This window comes from Protopterus annectens, chromosome 5.part1 (genome assembly GCF_019279795.1).
Source record: "Protopterus annectens isolate FY-2018-M chromosome 5.part1, PAN1.0, whole genome shotgun sequence".
Classification (NCBI taxonomy): domain Eukaryota; kingdom Metazoa; phylum Chordata; order Ceratodontiformes; family Protopteridae; genus Protopterus; species Protopterus annectens.
Window position 1 is genome coordinate 631649185 of NC_056736.1, and position 14821 is coordinate 631664005.

At 45.2% G+C, this 14821-nt stretch overlaps 1 protein-coding gene across 3 annotated transcripts in view; it reads right to left on the bottom strand.

Moving 5' to 3' along the window:
- The window catches only part of USPL1 (ubiquitin specific peptidase like 1), a 1186769-nt gene that overhangs the window by 482428 nt on the left and 689520 nt on the right, over positions 1-14821 (bottom strand). For all 3 annotated transcript variants that reach the window (XM_044073246.1, XM_044073247.1, XM_044073245.1), the window contains exon 6: positions 12578-13394. In XM_044073246.1, coding sequence (XP_043929181.1) covers positions 12578-13394 — 817 coding nt within the window. The remainder of the gene's footprint in view (positions 1-12577; positions 13395-14821) is intronic.

A 14821-nucleotide genomic window follows, 5' to 3' on the forward strand; every position in this document is an offset into this window, starting at 1 on the left:
TTGTAACAGAGACAAAATAACTAAAAGTGGGATCTTTACAAATGGTAGGAACAAGTTACACAGAAAAACGTGAAACTGTGGGAACAATGCATGCAGAATAATATTTTGCAGGAGGAATGAGAGAGATTTAAGGGAAGGCAGGAATGGAACAATTTATGTAATGTTGGATTGATAAGTTATAAAAAAAAAAGTTTTTTTTTTCATACAAATGTATGTTTTACTGTGTCTTAAATGATAATTCAACAAAGGTGTTAAAAAAAAAAAAAAAAAGACTTGCTGTTGCAATGAGGAACCAAAAGTCGTATAACATGGATCCCTTGCAGTCTGAGACAAGCTGTTACAATTGACATACACAAACATCAAAGGGCTGTAGTCAGATGAAATGGTACATTGCAAAACTGGCAATGCCAGTTGACAAGCTGGATACATCAATACCTTCAAAACGATTTTACAGTCTTGATGTGGAGGTAAACATCTTGAAGGTCTATAGAGTACATCCAATCGACTGACTGCACAGTGACCATGCACAACTTTTGTTTACATAGTAGTTAAAGCTGCTTAAAATTAAAACAGGCCCAAGATCCTCTGCCTTTTTAATTCCTAAGAAGATACCAGACCCTCTCTTGCTCCCTTGGATGGTTCCTTTTAGGAGAAGGGAAATCTTTCGCACAGGTACTTTTATTGGGAAGGCGTGTCTGGGACTGAAGGCAACTGTGTAGCCTCTGGATACTATGCTCTTTACCCAGTTTTCTTGTGTGATGGCCAACCATGACTCTAGGTGAAGAAAGAGTCTGCCTCCCTACCTCCGAGCCCATGATTTTACAGCCCCCTCTGCCTCTATGGCAACATCCATTTAAGGTCCCCCCCCCTGCCCTGGATGTCCCCTCTCTGAAAAAAGAATCAAAGGGAAGACACTGGGACTTTCTAAACCACAGTGCTTTGGCACCCTTCTGGTTCCTAGGGAAGGACCTCTGAGGGTACACCAAGTGCACTCCAATGGCAGATAGCTCCTGTTCACTTTTCAGTGGTTGCTCCTTCACCATGGGCACAAAAAGCAAGCACTTATCATAAGCAATGCCACTGTCTGCTACTCTGACCACTCTCTCTCAATTTAAAAGCCTCATGGAGAGATTGGAAATAGCATGGTAGCCACCCAAGGAGGCCGTGGTGGTGCAGCAGTTATTGTTGTCGCCTCACAGCAAGAGGTTCTCCGGTTCGATTCTTGGCTGGAGTGCCTTTTGTGTGGAGTCTGCATGTCCTCCCCGCGGTCGAGTGACGTTTAAAGACATGCAGGTAGGTGTGTGTAAGAATGGGTGTGCCTTCGTTGAAGGTTGGGCTGACACCATAAAAAATCCACTGCAAATCATAAGCAGACCGGCGTTCTGCTGTGGCGAGCCCTAACCGGGAAAAGGGGTTACCCACACGAATTTATCTCCCATGTTAGGGAGAAAGTGGACTTGGGTAGAAAAGTAAGGTACAAGCCCATTTTAGGCACAGGGGATACATCTAACAATATTGTTAACTCTGAATCCAATACTGATTTTAACAAAGCTTTTATAACAGAGTATAGTGCCAACTCAGGAGTAATTAGGAATATCATAAAAAACGAATGGGACAACTTCAGAGAGATTACAGACCTGGAACACCTCAGTGACAAAAACGTGAGGACAGTTTTTAAAAGGGGTAGAAACATCAAAAACCTGCTGGAAAAACACTCTTATTCATATAATAATTCCAACAAACGTCCAGGCACTTACAGATGTGGTTCCTGTACGCAATGCCAGTTCGTGATTCATCAAGAGGAACTTTTTCTTGTAGCTAGAAACAAACCTATTAGGTCCACAAGGTTTTCCAATTGCAACAGCCAGGGGGTGGTCTATTTGGCTATCTGTTTGACATGTCCCGCTTTCTACGTGGGCAAAACAGAACGTACACTCAAGAGAAGGATCTACAAGCATACATATGAGATGCAAAAACAAAATTCTAAGAATGCCCTTTACAGACATCTCATTACATGTCCAACTGCCCAATACCGTTTTTTTGTATTGGAAACTGTAGTCAAAGACCACAGAGGCGGACCTTGGGAAATTAGGCTAGAACATAGGGAAGCTTACTGGCAGATTTTATTGGAGTCTTATAGGGAACCAGGCTTAAACGAATACACTTCAATTAAACCTTTATTAAAGTTAAAAGCCTGTTGTATCTAAATAGGCTCTTGAATTAGTTTCAAAATTCATACACTTTTTAAGTGCAACATTCTACATTTTTAAAAAATTTTTCATATTTTACATTTTTATACATTACATGCTGTTACTAATACTATTTAATAATTATTTATATTCCAAGGTTTTCATATGATATTCAACAATTTATGTGTACATATTTTGTTTTCCTTTTGGTCATTGTTTCTTTAAAATCAGATTATCAATGAATGTTAATTGAATGATTGAAAACACACTTTTGTATAAAACTTCCTTTTGTAGACATGGAATGAGTGGAATAATTGCTTCTAAGTTGTGGCTGTGTTGAGACCATAAACTTTTAGGTACCATTGTATTTTTCTCATATGTAGTCTTGCCAGTGGAATCAGAAGAATGCAAGATGCCATGAAACCCAGAGCCTGCAGGATTTTCCTTGCAGTCATCTGGGTGAGCTTTGCTAGGCTTTTGAAGTAATGTGGTAATTGTTCTTGTTTTTCTTCTGTGAGAAAAGCCATTTGTGAGTTTGTGTCCAGTTTGGCTCCTAGAAAAATTATTTGTTGGGATGGCAGTAGTCTTGATTTTTGAATGTTGACTGTGTATCCCAAAGCCTGTAGCAAGTGAATGACATAGTTCAAGTTTCTTATCAAGGCTTGCTTGCTGTCCGCTTGTATAAGACAGTCGTCCAGGTAAGGGTATATTTGTATCCCCTGGAGTCTGCAATGTGCAATTACTGATGCCAGGCATTTCGTGAATACTCTGGGTGCAGTAGATAAGCCAAAAGGCAATGCTGAGAATTGATAATGCTCTGATCCTGCAAGAAATCTGAGGTATCTTCTGCAACTGTGTCTGATTGGGACATGCAGGTATGCCTCCTTGAGGTCTAGAGTAACCAGCCAAGACCCCTTGCCCAGCATGGGAAGAAGTTGCTGTAACGTCAGCATTTTGAATTTTGGCACAATGAGAAAAGTGTTTAGAGCGGACAAGTCCAGTATAGGTCTCCATTGCTTTTCTTTTCTTGGAACAAGGAACAGTCTTGAATAGAATCCCTGGCCTTGTTCCTGAGGAGGAACCTTTTCTATTGCTTTGATTTGTAGCAGCTTTGAAACCTGTATGAGTGCCTCTGCCCTTTGATTTTGTGGCAGGTTTGGCATGCCTTGTCTTGTTGGTAAGATATGGAAGTGGAACCTGTAACCTTGGTCTATTATGTCCAGAATCCATTTGTCCTTTGTTAAAACGTGCCAATTTCTTGAAAATAAGGATAATTTTCCACCTAAAGGTGCTTCTCTGAGCCTTGGTCGGCGGTGTCAAAGTCAAGTCATTGTGAGTGTCCCTGTGGAGCAGTAGAAGTCCCTGCGCCACTTCTCTGATTAGTCGGTTGCCATTGGCGGCCCCTGTAGGAGCCTCGGTATTGCCCTCTACCTCGAGCACGCCTGTTTTTTCCCCTTTGGAACTTGTCAGTGTCTGGAAAGGACCAATTCTTCGAAGGCCAATTCCTACTGAACCTTGGTGGCTGAACCTGGAGGAAATCTTTGACTGTTTGTACTGATTTAGCCTTTTCCTCAATTGATTTCAACACATCCTGAGCATTAGCACCAAATAGCTTGTGTGCAAATAGCAGAGGTGCATCTAGAAGCTTTACTTTAACATGACCTGGCAATGCCTGTTCTTTCAACCAAGCATGTCTACGAATAACAGCCCCTGTCATAGCTGCCCTACATGAAGCTTCCAATGCATCATAACCACACTGTAGAAAATGCTTGCTAACCTGCTGAGTATTATGAACCAAATCCTGCAAGGCCTTTCTATCTAAAGGCTCAGGAGAGGCTAACTTTTTCTGCAAATCATCCATCAAGAAATCCTGATACTGAAACATATGAAAAAGACAGTTAAGAGCACTCATGGCAAGGGTGGTTGAGGTATAAACTTTTTTGCCCCACCACTCCAGGGACCTAGATTCCCTGTCAGCGGGCAAAGGATTTTTGGCCGTGGAAGTGGCCACTCCCTTGGGCCCCTGGGAAATAGTTTCTAGGTCAACAGAGTGGGCCTTAAAGAGATGTTTGAGTTTCAGGAACCCTGTAATATCTGTCTGGCTTAACAGGAGCAGGAGGGAGAGAATCAGGAGAAGCACTCGAGTCTGAGTACACATCATCCAATACATCTAACACAGGTGGAACAGCTAAAGGCCTGTGCTGGGGTAACTTAAGGAAAGTACGAAGCCTTTTCCTAGAGTCGGAGAAATCCTGGCCCTGCCACTGAAAATGCTCTCTCATGGAGTGGAGAATTTCCCCGAAGGAAATATCCTCAGGAGGAGAGGCAGAGGGAATAGATTCATCAGCATCAGAATCCTCGTAGGCCTGGAAGGATTCTTCCTGGGAATCTGAATGACCTGAGTCGCCAGAGGCTTCATCTGAGGAGAAGGTATCCGTCTGCTCAACCCTAGGCCTTTTGTCTGCAGGCGGCTGAGAACCCCCGTCTGGATGAGCCTGACAGCCTCTGAGTAATGAAATAAGATCTGCAGCTAAAGTCAAGATCTGTTTATCGGAAGTGGGACCCTGAGAAAAAGATTTAGGAGGGAGAGACCTAGCCTGGTTGGCAGCCTTAGCACGTGTGTAGGCCTTTATGGACATAAACACCGGAGGCCTAGCTGCCCCACGTGCAGGAGTAACTTTGTCCACCGGTATGGTGTCAGGTAAAACTTGGGTTACGGCTTCAGGAGGAAAAACAACAGGCACCGGGGAAGCCTCCGGGGCCGAAGTGTGCGGTAAAACGGTGTCGTTGGTCTGGAGCGGTTGAATTACCGGCTCCGAAGAGACAGATGCACTCGCGGTAGGTTTTGGTGTGGTGTCGGTGGAAGCCGCGGGCCGAGAATGTCGGTCCCGGTCCTTCCGTTTTTTGGAAATAATTGATGTCGGTTGTTCCGACGGCATGATATAGGAGTAATTTCCCCCAAAAAAGTCTACAGCAAATTCAGCCCGGCGCCTGAGAGTGCACTTATTGAAGCAAGCACAGGCCGCACAGGCCGAGACGTCGTGGTCTGGGCCATGGCAGGGAAGGCAGTAAGAATGGAAGTCCTTATGAGGTATTTGTTTACCACAAGACAAACAGTTATTAACTTTTGCAGTTTTATCTGACATCGGCTGAGGCAAGAAAAGGTTCCCCAACGGGGTACTTAGCTTTTTGATGACTTCGGTAACTGAAAACACAGGAGCTGACCGACCGGCACTTGCGAACTGCTTCTGCTTCGGGCACCGCGCGGCAAGAAAGACTGAAGAAGATGGCGTCGACTGATGCTTTTATACCCCAGTCGCTCTGACGTCGGGGAAGAGGCGACATCAGCCGACGCCAGACCCAGACTTCGGAATCCGGCCGACCGAAGGGCTGCCTGAGGCAGGACAACCCATATGTAAGGACTGCAGTTGCATTCTTGAAGGACATCTTCACAGAGAGAGTGTGTCTAGTACCTGCTCCACAAGGTCTCTATGGAACCTTACCATCGAATTCAAATTAAGCATAACACCCAGAGGGAAAGGGCTCCCGAGGAACAGGCATGCCTCTTCATATGGTAAATCATTCTAGACTCCTTGTTTGTGGTGTATGGAGCAAGAGCTTTCTTCCAAAGTTCTCTTGGTGGCAGTGACCACAATAACGAGACTTCCCAGAGGACTTCTGTTATGGCATTGGCTCAGTGAGACATGATTTCCCCAATCTCCTGTTCAATCTATTAAGAGAGAACCACAACCAAAGACTCATGTTCATGGAGGCCTTGAGTGACGGCACTGCAGTACAGAACCAGAGATGTTCCTTCTAAAGATGTGCATATTCCTAGGGAGACATAGCTCTTTTTAAGACCATCTCTACAGGGTGAATCTGACACAGGATGGACAACCATCCATGTTATGGTCTGGGAAAAAAAATTGAAAAGTCTAATCTGGGATACATTAGCCACAGTCAAAGTAGTGATTTTTTATTACAAAGAATGTACATAAACAAATCACTATCAAACAGTTTGCAAAAATGCCACTAAAGCACAAGCTAATAAAAGAATGTACTCACCATAACGTTCCATCTGAGTAGTTCTACTTCATTTGTCTTCAACCTGTGGGTACTGGATCTGAGCAGGCAAATTCACTAGCATCGGCTCCGAGCTCCTCCCCTTACCCATAATACACCTTCACTACATTCCAACCCCCAGATCAAGTTTCCTGACCCTTATACTGAGAACCCGACCGGAAGAATACTTTATGACCTAAAACTGCAGTCAACAGGCAGTTCATATAAGGTCAGGGGGAAGGAGGGAGGAACGGTTGAAGACAAATGAAGTAGAACTACTCAGATGGAACATTACGGTGCGTACATAACTTCTTTATCTGAAGTAGTTTACTTAATTTGGTCTTCAACTTGTGGGACAGTCTCCCCAGCTACTTAAGTCCTGGGTGGCGCTCATGGAAGGATATTCCAGAACACCGCAGAACCAAAGGATGCCCTCCTTCTAGAAGTCAAATCCAATTTGTAGTGAAAAATAAAGGTATGAGATTAGGATCAAATAGGTGCAGAAGAAATGTCCAATGAGTCTAGACCAAAAGGCTGCAGAAGTAGCCACTGACCTAGTGGAATGAGCTTTCACCTAACCTGGAGGAGGCAAACCTTTATCCTTATAGACCTGAAGAATACACAAGGAAATCCACCTAGCAATAGTGACTTTTGAGATAGGTTTACCCAAAAAGGGTTTAGAGGAGGACACAAACAACTGACCAGATTAGCGAAAGTTTTTAGTCCTGTGTAAATAAAATCATAACTGTATATGAACATCCAACAAGTGGAGTCTGTATTCCATTTTGTTAGCAAAATTTGGGAAGAAAACAGGTCAATTAATGGTCTGATTGATGTTAACTTGTGATGCAACCTTGGGAAGAAACCCTATCTTTATGGAAAATCACATATGGAACTTTAATGGACAAGGCTTACAGTTCTGAATCCCTTTTAGCAGACGTGATGGCGACTAGAAATGCTGTTTTCCAAGACAAAAATTTAAGATCTGTGGTTGCAGCAGGTTGAAATGGCAGAGCGACCAAAGCTTGAAGAACCCCAGTAAGGTCCCATGGAGGAACAGGATCCTTGACCTGGGGGGGTAACAGGAAAGTACCTTTAATAAAGGCTTTACACAGTCTGGAAGAGGCCAGAGAGTCAGAATTCTAACCCACGTGAAAATTGAGAGATGGCAACTAATTGAACTTTGATAATAGAAGAGCTTGATCCTTGCTGAAAAATATTGGCTAGGAAGTCCAGAATGGCAGAAATATGAACTGTGAAAGGATCTAAACTCCTTTGAGAAGCCCAAAAGGAAAAAAGTTTCCATTTGCTGCGGTAAACCTTCCTGGTGGAAGACTTATGAGCTGCCACCAGAATAGACCTGACTGTAGAGGATAATCCAGGAGTCCTAGCAATCAGGGGAACTGGAGCAGCCAAGCCATGAGCTTCAAACTGTCCAAGTTGAATGAGGAACCTGCAAGGGGTGTGAAATAAGATGCTGAATGGGATCCAAGAGCCAAGGCAGAGCCAGAAGTTGAGACCAAAGGAAGGGAAACCATACTTGGTGAGGCTAAATGGGGCAATGAGGATTACTTTGCTCCCCAGTCAACAGAAACCTTGGAATAAGAGGTACTGGAGGATAAGCATACAGAAGACCGGGAGGCCAAGCATGGACTAGAGCATCTCTGGGGGACTACCCTGGCTGGGGGTTCAGAGCGAGGAACTCGCTGCACTTCGCGTTGGAAGGAGATGCGAAGAGACTGCAGCAAGGCTGACCCCACTCCAGAAAGATCGGCTCCGTTATTGAATGATTTAGAGACCACTCATAAGCCATCAGAATAGTCTGACAACCTGTCCACTAGAATGTTGGATCGTCCCGAATGTGCGTTGCTATGAGAAAGCAACTGGTGGAGATCGCCCATTTCTACACTCTCATGGCCTCGCGACAAAGCGGGTAAGATCTGGTCCCTCCCTGTCTGTTGACATACCAGACCACAGACCTGTTGTCTGACTGATTTGCAATGGTTCCCAGGGGAAGAAAGGCATGAAGGGCCTGCAACATCAAAAAGACCCCCCTCATCTCCAGAATGTTAATATGCAAACTGGTCTCAACAGGGGACCACAGGCCTTGGACTGTACTGCCTAAACAATGCCCCCCCACCCAAGTTGGGAGGCATCCGTGGTCACTGTGGCTTGGACAGGGGCTGGAACAAAAGGTCGTCCCTCCAAGATTTCCGGAGAGTACATCCACCACAGAAGGGATGACCTGCAGACTCGACTGAGGTGTATTGGATACGATAATGGAAGATCCAGCAGGCACCATTGCACCACTAGTGTCCACTGTAGTACTCGCATGTGTAACCGGGTGCACAGATGAAGCGTTATGGTCGCTGCCATAGAACCTAAGGCCCTCAGCACTGATTCTGCCAAGGGAAGAGGAGTATAATAGATCAGGGAAACATGCATCCTCAGGTTTCATACTCTCTCCATGGTCAGGAAGATTTTGCACTGTAGTGTGTCTATCTGTGCTCCAATGTCATCTATCACCTGGACAGGATTTAGAAGTGATTTGGATGCGTTGATTGTAATCCCCAAGTGAAGAGCAAGCTTTAAGAAATAATCCCTGGTTTGAGAAAGTAGATGCCTGGGGGGAGCAGTGAAGAGCCAATTGTCCAGGTACAGATAGACCTGAATCCCCTGAAACCTCAGGTGAGCCGCTACTACGGCCATCACTTTGGTGAACACCCTGAGGGCTGTGGTGAGACACCAAAGGGTAGGGCTCGAAATTGGTGATGATAGACTCCTAGCCGGAAAGCAAACCTCCTGGAGCTTCTGTGCATCTTTATTCGATAGTAGGCACGCTGGAGGTCTAACAGGCACATCAAGTTGCTCTCTTGCAGGTACGGCTTGGACTGTAATGTGACCATCTGGAATTTTTCTTTGGCAACTGGCAAGTTCTGGGTAAATAGGTCCAGAATGGGCCTCAAGTCCACCATTTTCTTTGGCACCAAAAAGAACCTGGAGTAGATGCCTGATCTGGGGGGAGGGGCTTGATGGCTCATTTCTCTAGCAGCTTGTAGATTCCCAGTGCTGCTGCCTCTCTTTGCGCGAGTGGTATGTACAGGAGGTGTTTGGGAAGTTTGGAAGGAACCACAAAGGAGATAGAGTATCCTCTGCACATGATCTGAAGCACCCAGCGGTCTGATGTTATGGACTCCCATGCCGCCAAGTGCAACGACAATCGACCCCCGACTGCTTCCAGAATAGAGCAGTCAGGCAACCCCTCAGAGTTGCTGTCCGGGCCTGTTCGAGAAGAGACCCAAAATTCCTTGGACCCCCCCTATGCCTCTGGGCTGGCGTCTATCCTGTCCCCCCCCTCTGCCTCTGGGTGAAGAACAGCCCCGAGTGTCCTGGGAATACTGCGACTTCCGGAACCACATCTCTTTTGCCCTCTCTGATTTTGGGAAAAGGATCTTTGAGGGTTTGAGAAGCGGATTCTGACAGCAGACAGTGTCTTCCCGTCTTTCTCACTCTGGACCAAAGTCTCTGACTGCTTTACTAAAAAGAGTAGAGCAGTCATAAGGGAGGATGGCAAAAGACGCCTTGAAAGGTTCCAAAACTAGAGTCTGAGCCAGACGTTGCGCGCCTCATGGACACGCCGGACCCAGCCGCTCCTTTGGTGGCATGTGAAAGTCGCATGGGCATACTGGAGACTACTTTTAAAGTGGTCATCCTTGTGGAGAATGTCTCTCTCTCCTCCTGTGACATGGACTTAAGGGGGAGACACAGCCAGTTCCTTGACCAGGTCGCGCTGTATTCTCGTGACATGGGCCAGGTAGTTCAGTGCCCGGATGGAAAAGGTCACTGACGCATAAACCCGGTTCCCTAAGTGGTCCATCATCCGAGACACTCTGTTGGGGGGATGAACCGAGGAACTCTCTTGGGCTAGTTCCTTTTTTCTGGCTGCTGCTACCACAATAGGATCTAAAGGTGAGCCCTTGTTCCAGGCTGGTCTATGTCCGGACATTTAGGGATTGGTTCCACGGTGTCCACCAGGGGATCTGCAGGAGGGGGTACCCAGGAAGTAGATGGGCCCATGCCGAAAGCCTTTAGGAACACAGACTCAGAAGTAGTTTTGGGGACTAACCAACCTCCGCGCTGGCATAGGATTTTCATTAAGTCTCCAAAGGAGACATCCTCGTGAGATGACCTGGTAGAACCTTCCCCATCATCGAAATCCTCTGGTAAAATGATGGGATTTGTAGACAGAGCCAAGGGAGTCTGGTCGGAATCCAAGGAAATAGTCAAGGGTCTCCATCCAGTGGAGTGAACCCTATCTACAAAGTCGAACGCCAAGGGAGAAAGCCTCCTGGGGTACTGTGAAGGAAACCGCTCTCCCCGGATACGATGCGAGAATCAGAGCCGGGCCCGAAGTGGACGGAACTTGGCCCAACAACGCCGGAGCTGATGAAAAAAGTTCCACTCCTCGGATCAGACACCCAAGCTCCAGCTCAGCCAGCCACTCAGATCCGAACTGATTGGATGAGACACGCTCCAGGCAGCTGCTGGCGTCAGAGACTGGTACCGTTGGCGCCAACCCACTAAGGCCATCCTCGGATCAGAGTATCCCAAAGCCAGTGGACAGATCAAAGAAGAAGAAATTGGTGTGAAAAAAGGAAGCGAGCTCCCCCCTCCAGAGGGAGAAGGGCCTGGCAAGACCAACATCCTGATCAAAGGAGGAATGAACCTCATCATTTTATCCATGTCAACTTCAGATAAGCTTCTCGTGGATCTTGACAAGGCCATGGACTCTGACATGGCGGGTCGAGGAACCGAGGCCCTAGATTGTGGACGTGTCTCCTCCAGCTCCTGGGAAAATCTCAGAGACTGGAGCCAAGGGGAGTCACGGATCCTAGAATGACTTTTGGCAGGAGTAGAAGAAAGGTCCGGAGACCTCCAACGTTTCTCTGGTTTATGTCTGTTTTATGCTCTCTCCTTCTCTCTGCCTCCTCTACGCTCCACTTCCACAGGCTTAGAAATGGGAGGTCGAGTCCCAGCCTGGGAGGGAGGAGAAACAAGGGCAAGAGAGGAAGGAGAGGCGTACACAGCAGCCGCTGTGACCGAAGCAGTGGACGAGGCAGCCGCCTCAGAAGTGGGCAAAAGGCCTTTCAGGGCCAACTTAGCCTTCCTATCCTTAATAGCACGTGGGTTAAAGCCCGCACAAACAGTACAGTAAGTACTCAAATGTGCTATGCCCAAGCACGTAACACAGAGTGGCCATCTGCTGGTGAGAATTTGTGGCCAAACTCAGTGCACCTCTTGAAGACAGGCTTGGGGTCAGCCATGTCTCTACAGAAGAAAAAAATCACACAATTAAGAGAAGGAAAAGGAGAAAAAATACCTATTTCCCACTCAGACCCACTCATCACACACTCAAGGCACACAGAACACTGAGGGGGAGGGGAAGCAACACACTAACACTGAAACTAAAGGAAAACTCTAACACGACGCACCAGCGAGGGGAGGAGAGGGAACCTACACTAATCACGTAACACTCAAAAAATTAAGAAAAGACTGCTTAAATAAGCAAATAACCCACTCACTAACTCTGAGCTCAGGAGATCACAATGCTTCAGGCAAGCTGTGGCAAATGAGATCTGGGGGTTGGAAGGTAGTGGTGGTGTATTATGGGTAAAGGGGAGGAGCTTGGAGCAGATGCTAGTGAATTTGCTGGCTCAGATCTGATATGGATCTGGTACCCACAGGTTGAAGACCAAATGAAGTAAACTACTTCAGATATCCCCCTACTGGGTACTTATCCCTATGAAAAGCAGACCAAACAATGGACCGAAGACACCTGAACAGCATGCAACCAAAACAGACACTGTGGAAAGAAGAAACTGGACAGGGAGTTAGCTGAAGCCTTGCTATACAATGGATGCTCTGACGTCAGACTTGGGAGAGACTTGGATGAGGGCAGTGGTGATGGGAATGGGTGAGGCAGAGTACAGAACTACAGCTTTGGAAGTCAGGCCAACCAATGGGCTATTTGCAGGCATGATATTCTATTGATGAGGACTACAACACTTAAACAGCATCTCTAGTTGGCCTACACTATGAAATAATATCAATATGTTTAAAAAAACCATAATGGTTTTATTTTTAGTTTTATATAACGTGGTGAGTTTTCACACTGGGAGGTAAAGCAAGCAGCATCAATCATTATGTAACACAATTCAAATTAACCTTTCTACCACAATTGATTCAAATCTTCATACATATACACACATACAATATTTCTCTTTACAGCAAAGTATGCAAAAATAGCTTTTTAATGAGGTTCCTACCTTTCACTCCTTTTTGGCAGCTTTTCAACAAATCATTTGCACTGTTATACTCTGTGACTAATTTCCAAATGAGGGAGTGATCCTCTGGGCTTCTTTTAGTAATATATTCATTAATCTTCCTGGATAGTACTAAAGCCACCAAAATGCAGTCCAGCCAACATAAAGCATACTTGTTTTTCCATTGAATATACAATGGCATACGAACGCATCTATCTGTGGAAGTTCTATGTACAACTGCAGAACTAGTCTTAACTGGTGGGACTTCTTCAAGTTGATGGTCTTCAAAGTGCAATTTGTTATCAGTGCTGTATTTTTCACAGGCCATGTCGGACACGACAACAGAGCCACAATCAACAGTTCTGGAAAAGTCATCACCTGGCCTACAAATGGCCACATTTGGGTCAGTTTGGTCTGATACATTACTGCCAGGTGGCAAGCAAGGATTGCGAGAATCTCCATCATATCCAGGAACAACATTTAAGTTAGTACTCCATGATTTTTCAGGACAAAGATCAGAAGCAGTACTCCATAACCGTTCAGAAGCAGGAATCAAAGCAGAGCTTGATGACTGTTCGGTGCCAAGGCCCAAAGTAGTATTCGATGACAACTGGCCCAAAGTAGTATTCGATAACAACTGCTCAGTCCTAGCTTGACTGCTACTTCTTCTACAGCGTTTTAAAGTGTTTTTCACTGGTGAAACAGGACTATTTTTCCATGACTTTCTTTTTATTCCACAGCTTTGGAATTTACTGCTTCCTGTCTGGACAACAGGAGTAAGAGTAGCAGATAAAGGTGCATATCCCAATGGAAAAATGCACTATAAAAGAAAAAATAAAAATAATGTGCATCAAACAAAAAAAAACTCTTATACAACACATATGCAGATTTTTACTTCAGCCATTACTATTTACACTTTTATCCACTGTAGCAACAATCTGGCAAACTGATGAGAAATGCCTTTCCCTCAAAAACAAAAAAAGCATATACAGATTCACACAAGCTTCCCACATCTTGTAGAATTTTCATTTGATACTGACTGATGAGACTGCTAGGGGAAAACAAAAAAAAAAAAAAAAACTATACTTCCTTGGATCCTAAGCTTAAGCAACAGCACTTTAAACAACTTGGCATTGTTTTATACCAAAGGTTTGCTGAAAGTAATGACTACCCAAAGAAAATGCCACACCCTCTACTACAGCCAACTATCACAAAATGAAAGTAAACAAAGGAAATGTATTCAAAACCCTTTACACCTGCAAGAAACTAGAGCATTTTATCAACTTAGATTTAACAAAAATACAGAACCAGTGATAACCCAATCAAGATTTTTTTTTTTTAAATTAAAAAGAAGTTTGTATAAGGCAAAGTATATAACTTCCTATAGAACAGCATAGGTAGTTCATGGTCAGACTGAGTTACTTATCCCTGAAAAGAACAGTTGTGTAAACTTACCATAAATGTAAATGTTCGAATGTCTTCACTGTTGCACTCATCATGTTTGGGTTATCCCTGACAAGGTAGCCCTCGGCCGGCCTGAATACCAGAGACTTAGTATTTCTGCATCAGTTGCTGTCGCTTGAGGACTGACATCAAGTCATCAGTGGTATAAAGGAAGGCAGCCGATGCCATTACATCAGTTTTTCTTGCCCTAACCTGTCAAAATCCCCCAAAGTAGGAAGCCAGGTTCTGGTGGAAAAACCTCACCAGTGGAAAATAAATACCAATATGGCCCTTGTACGGAAGGTATAACAAGGAAGAAAGGTAACAAAAAGAAAAAAAAGGGGGTGGAGGAAGGGAAACCAGAACTGCAACAATGAAGACACTCTAATATCTACATTTATGGAAAGTGCACACAACTGTACTATGTTAATGTTTCACTATTGCAGTCATCACATTTGGGTAGATTCCCAAAGCTGAGGAAATGGGTGGAGGCAGTCAAGGAAATTAGGGGCTGGCTAGGATGCCCTGCAAGACTGCAGAGGCATACCCTGCCCTAGATTTGATAAAGGCAGGTGGTAATGCTTGGTAAAGTGTGAAAAGATGTCCAGGTGGCAGCCTCCAGATGTCCCTGGTGAGGACCCCTCTGAGGAAAGCTGCAGAGGCGGAGGCTGTTCTGGTGGTGTGTGTTCTGACCCCCTTGGTGGGAGGCTTGTCATGCTGTTTGTAGCAGAAATGGATGCATTGTGCTATCCATTTGGAAATGGTTTGCTTGGAGATGGCTTTTCCTTCTTCCCCTGAAGCAAA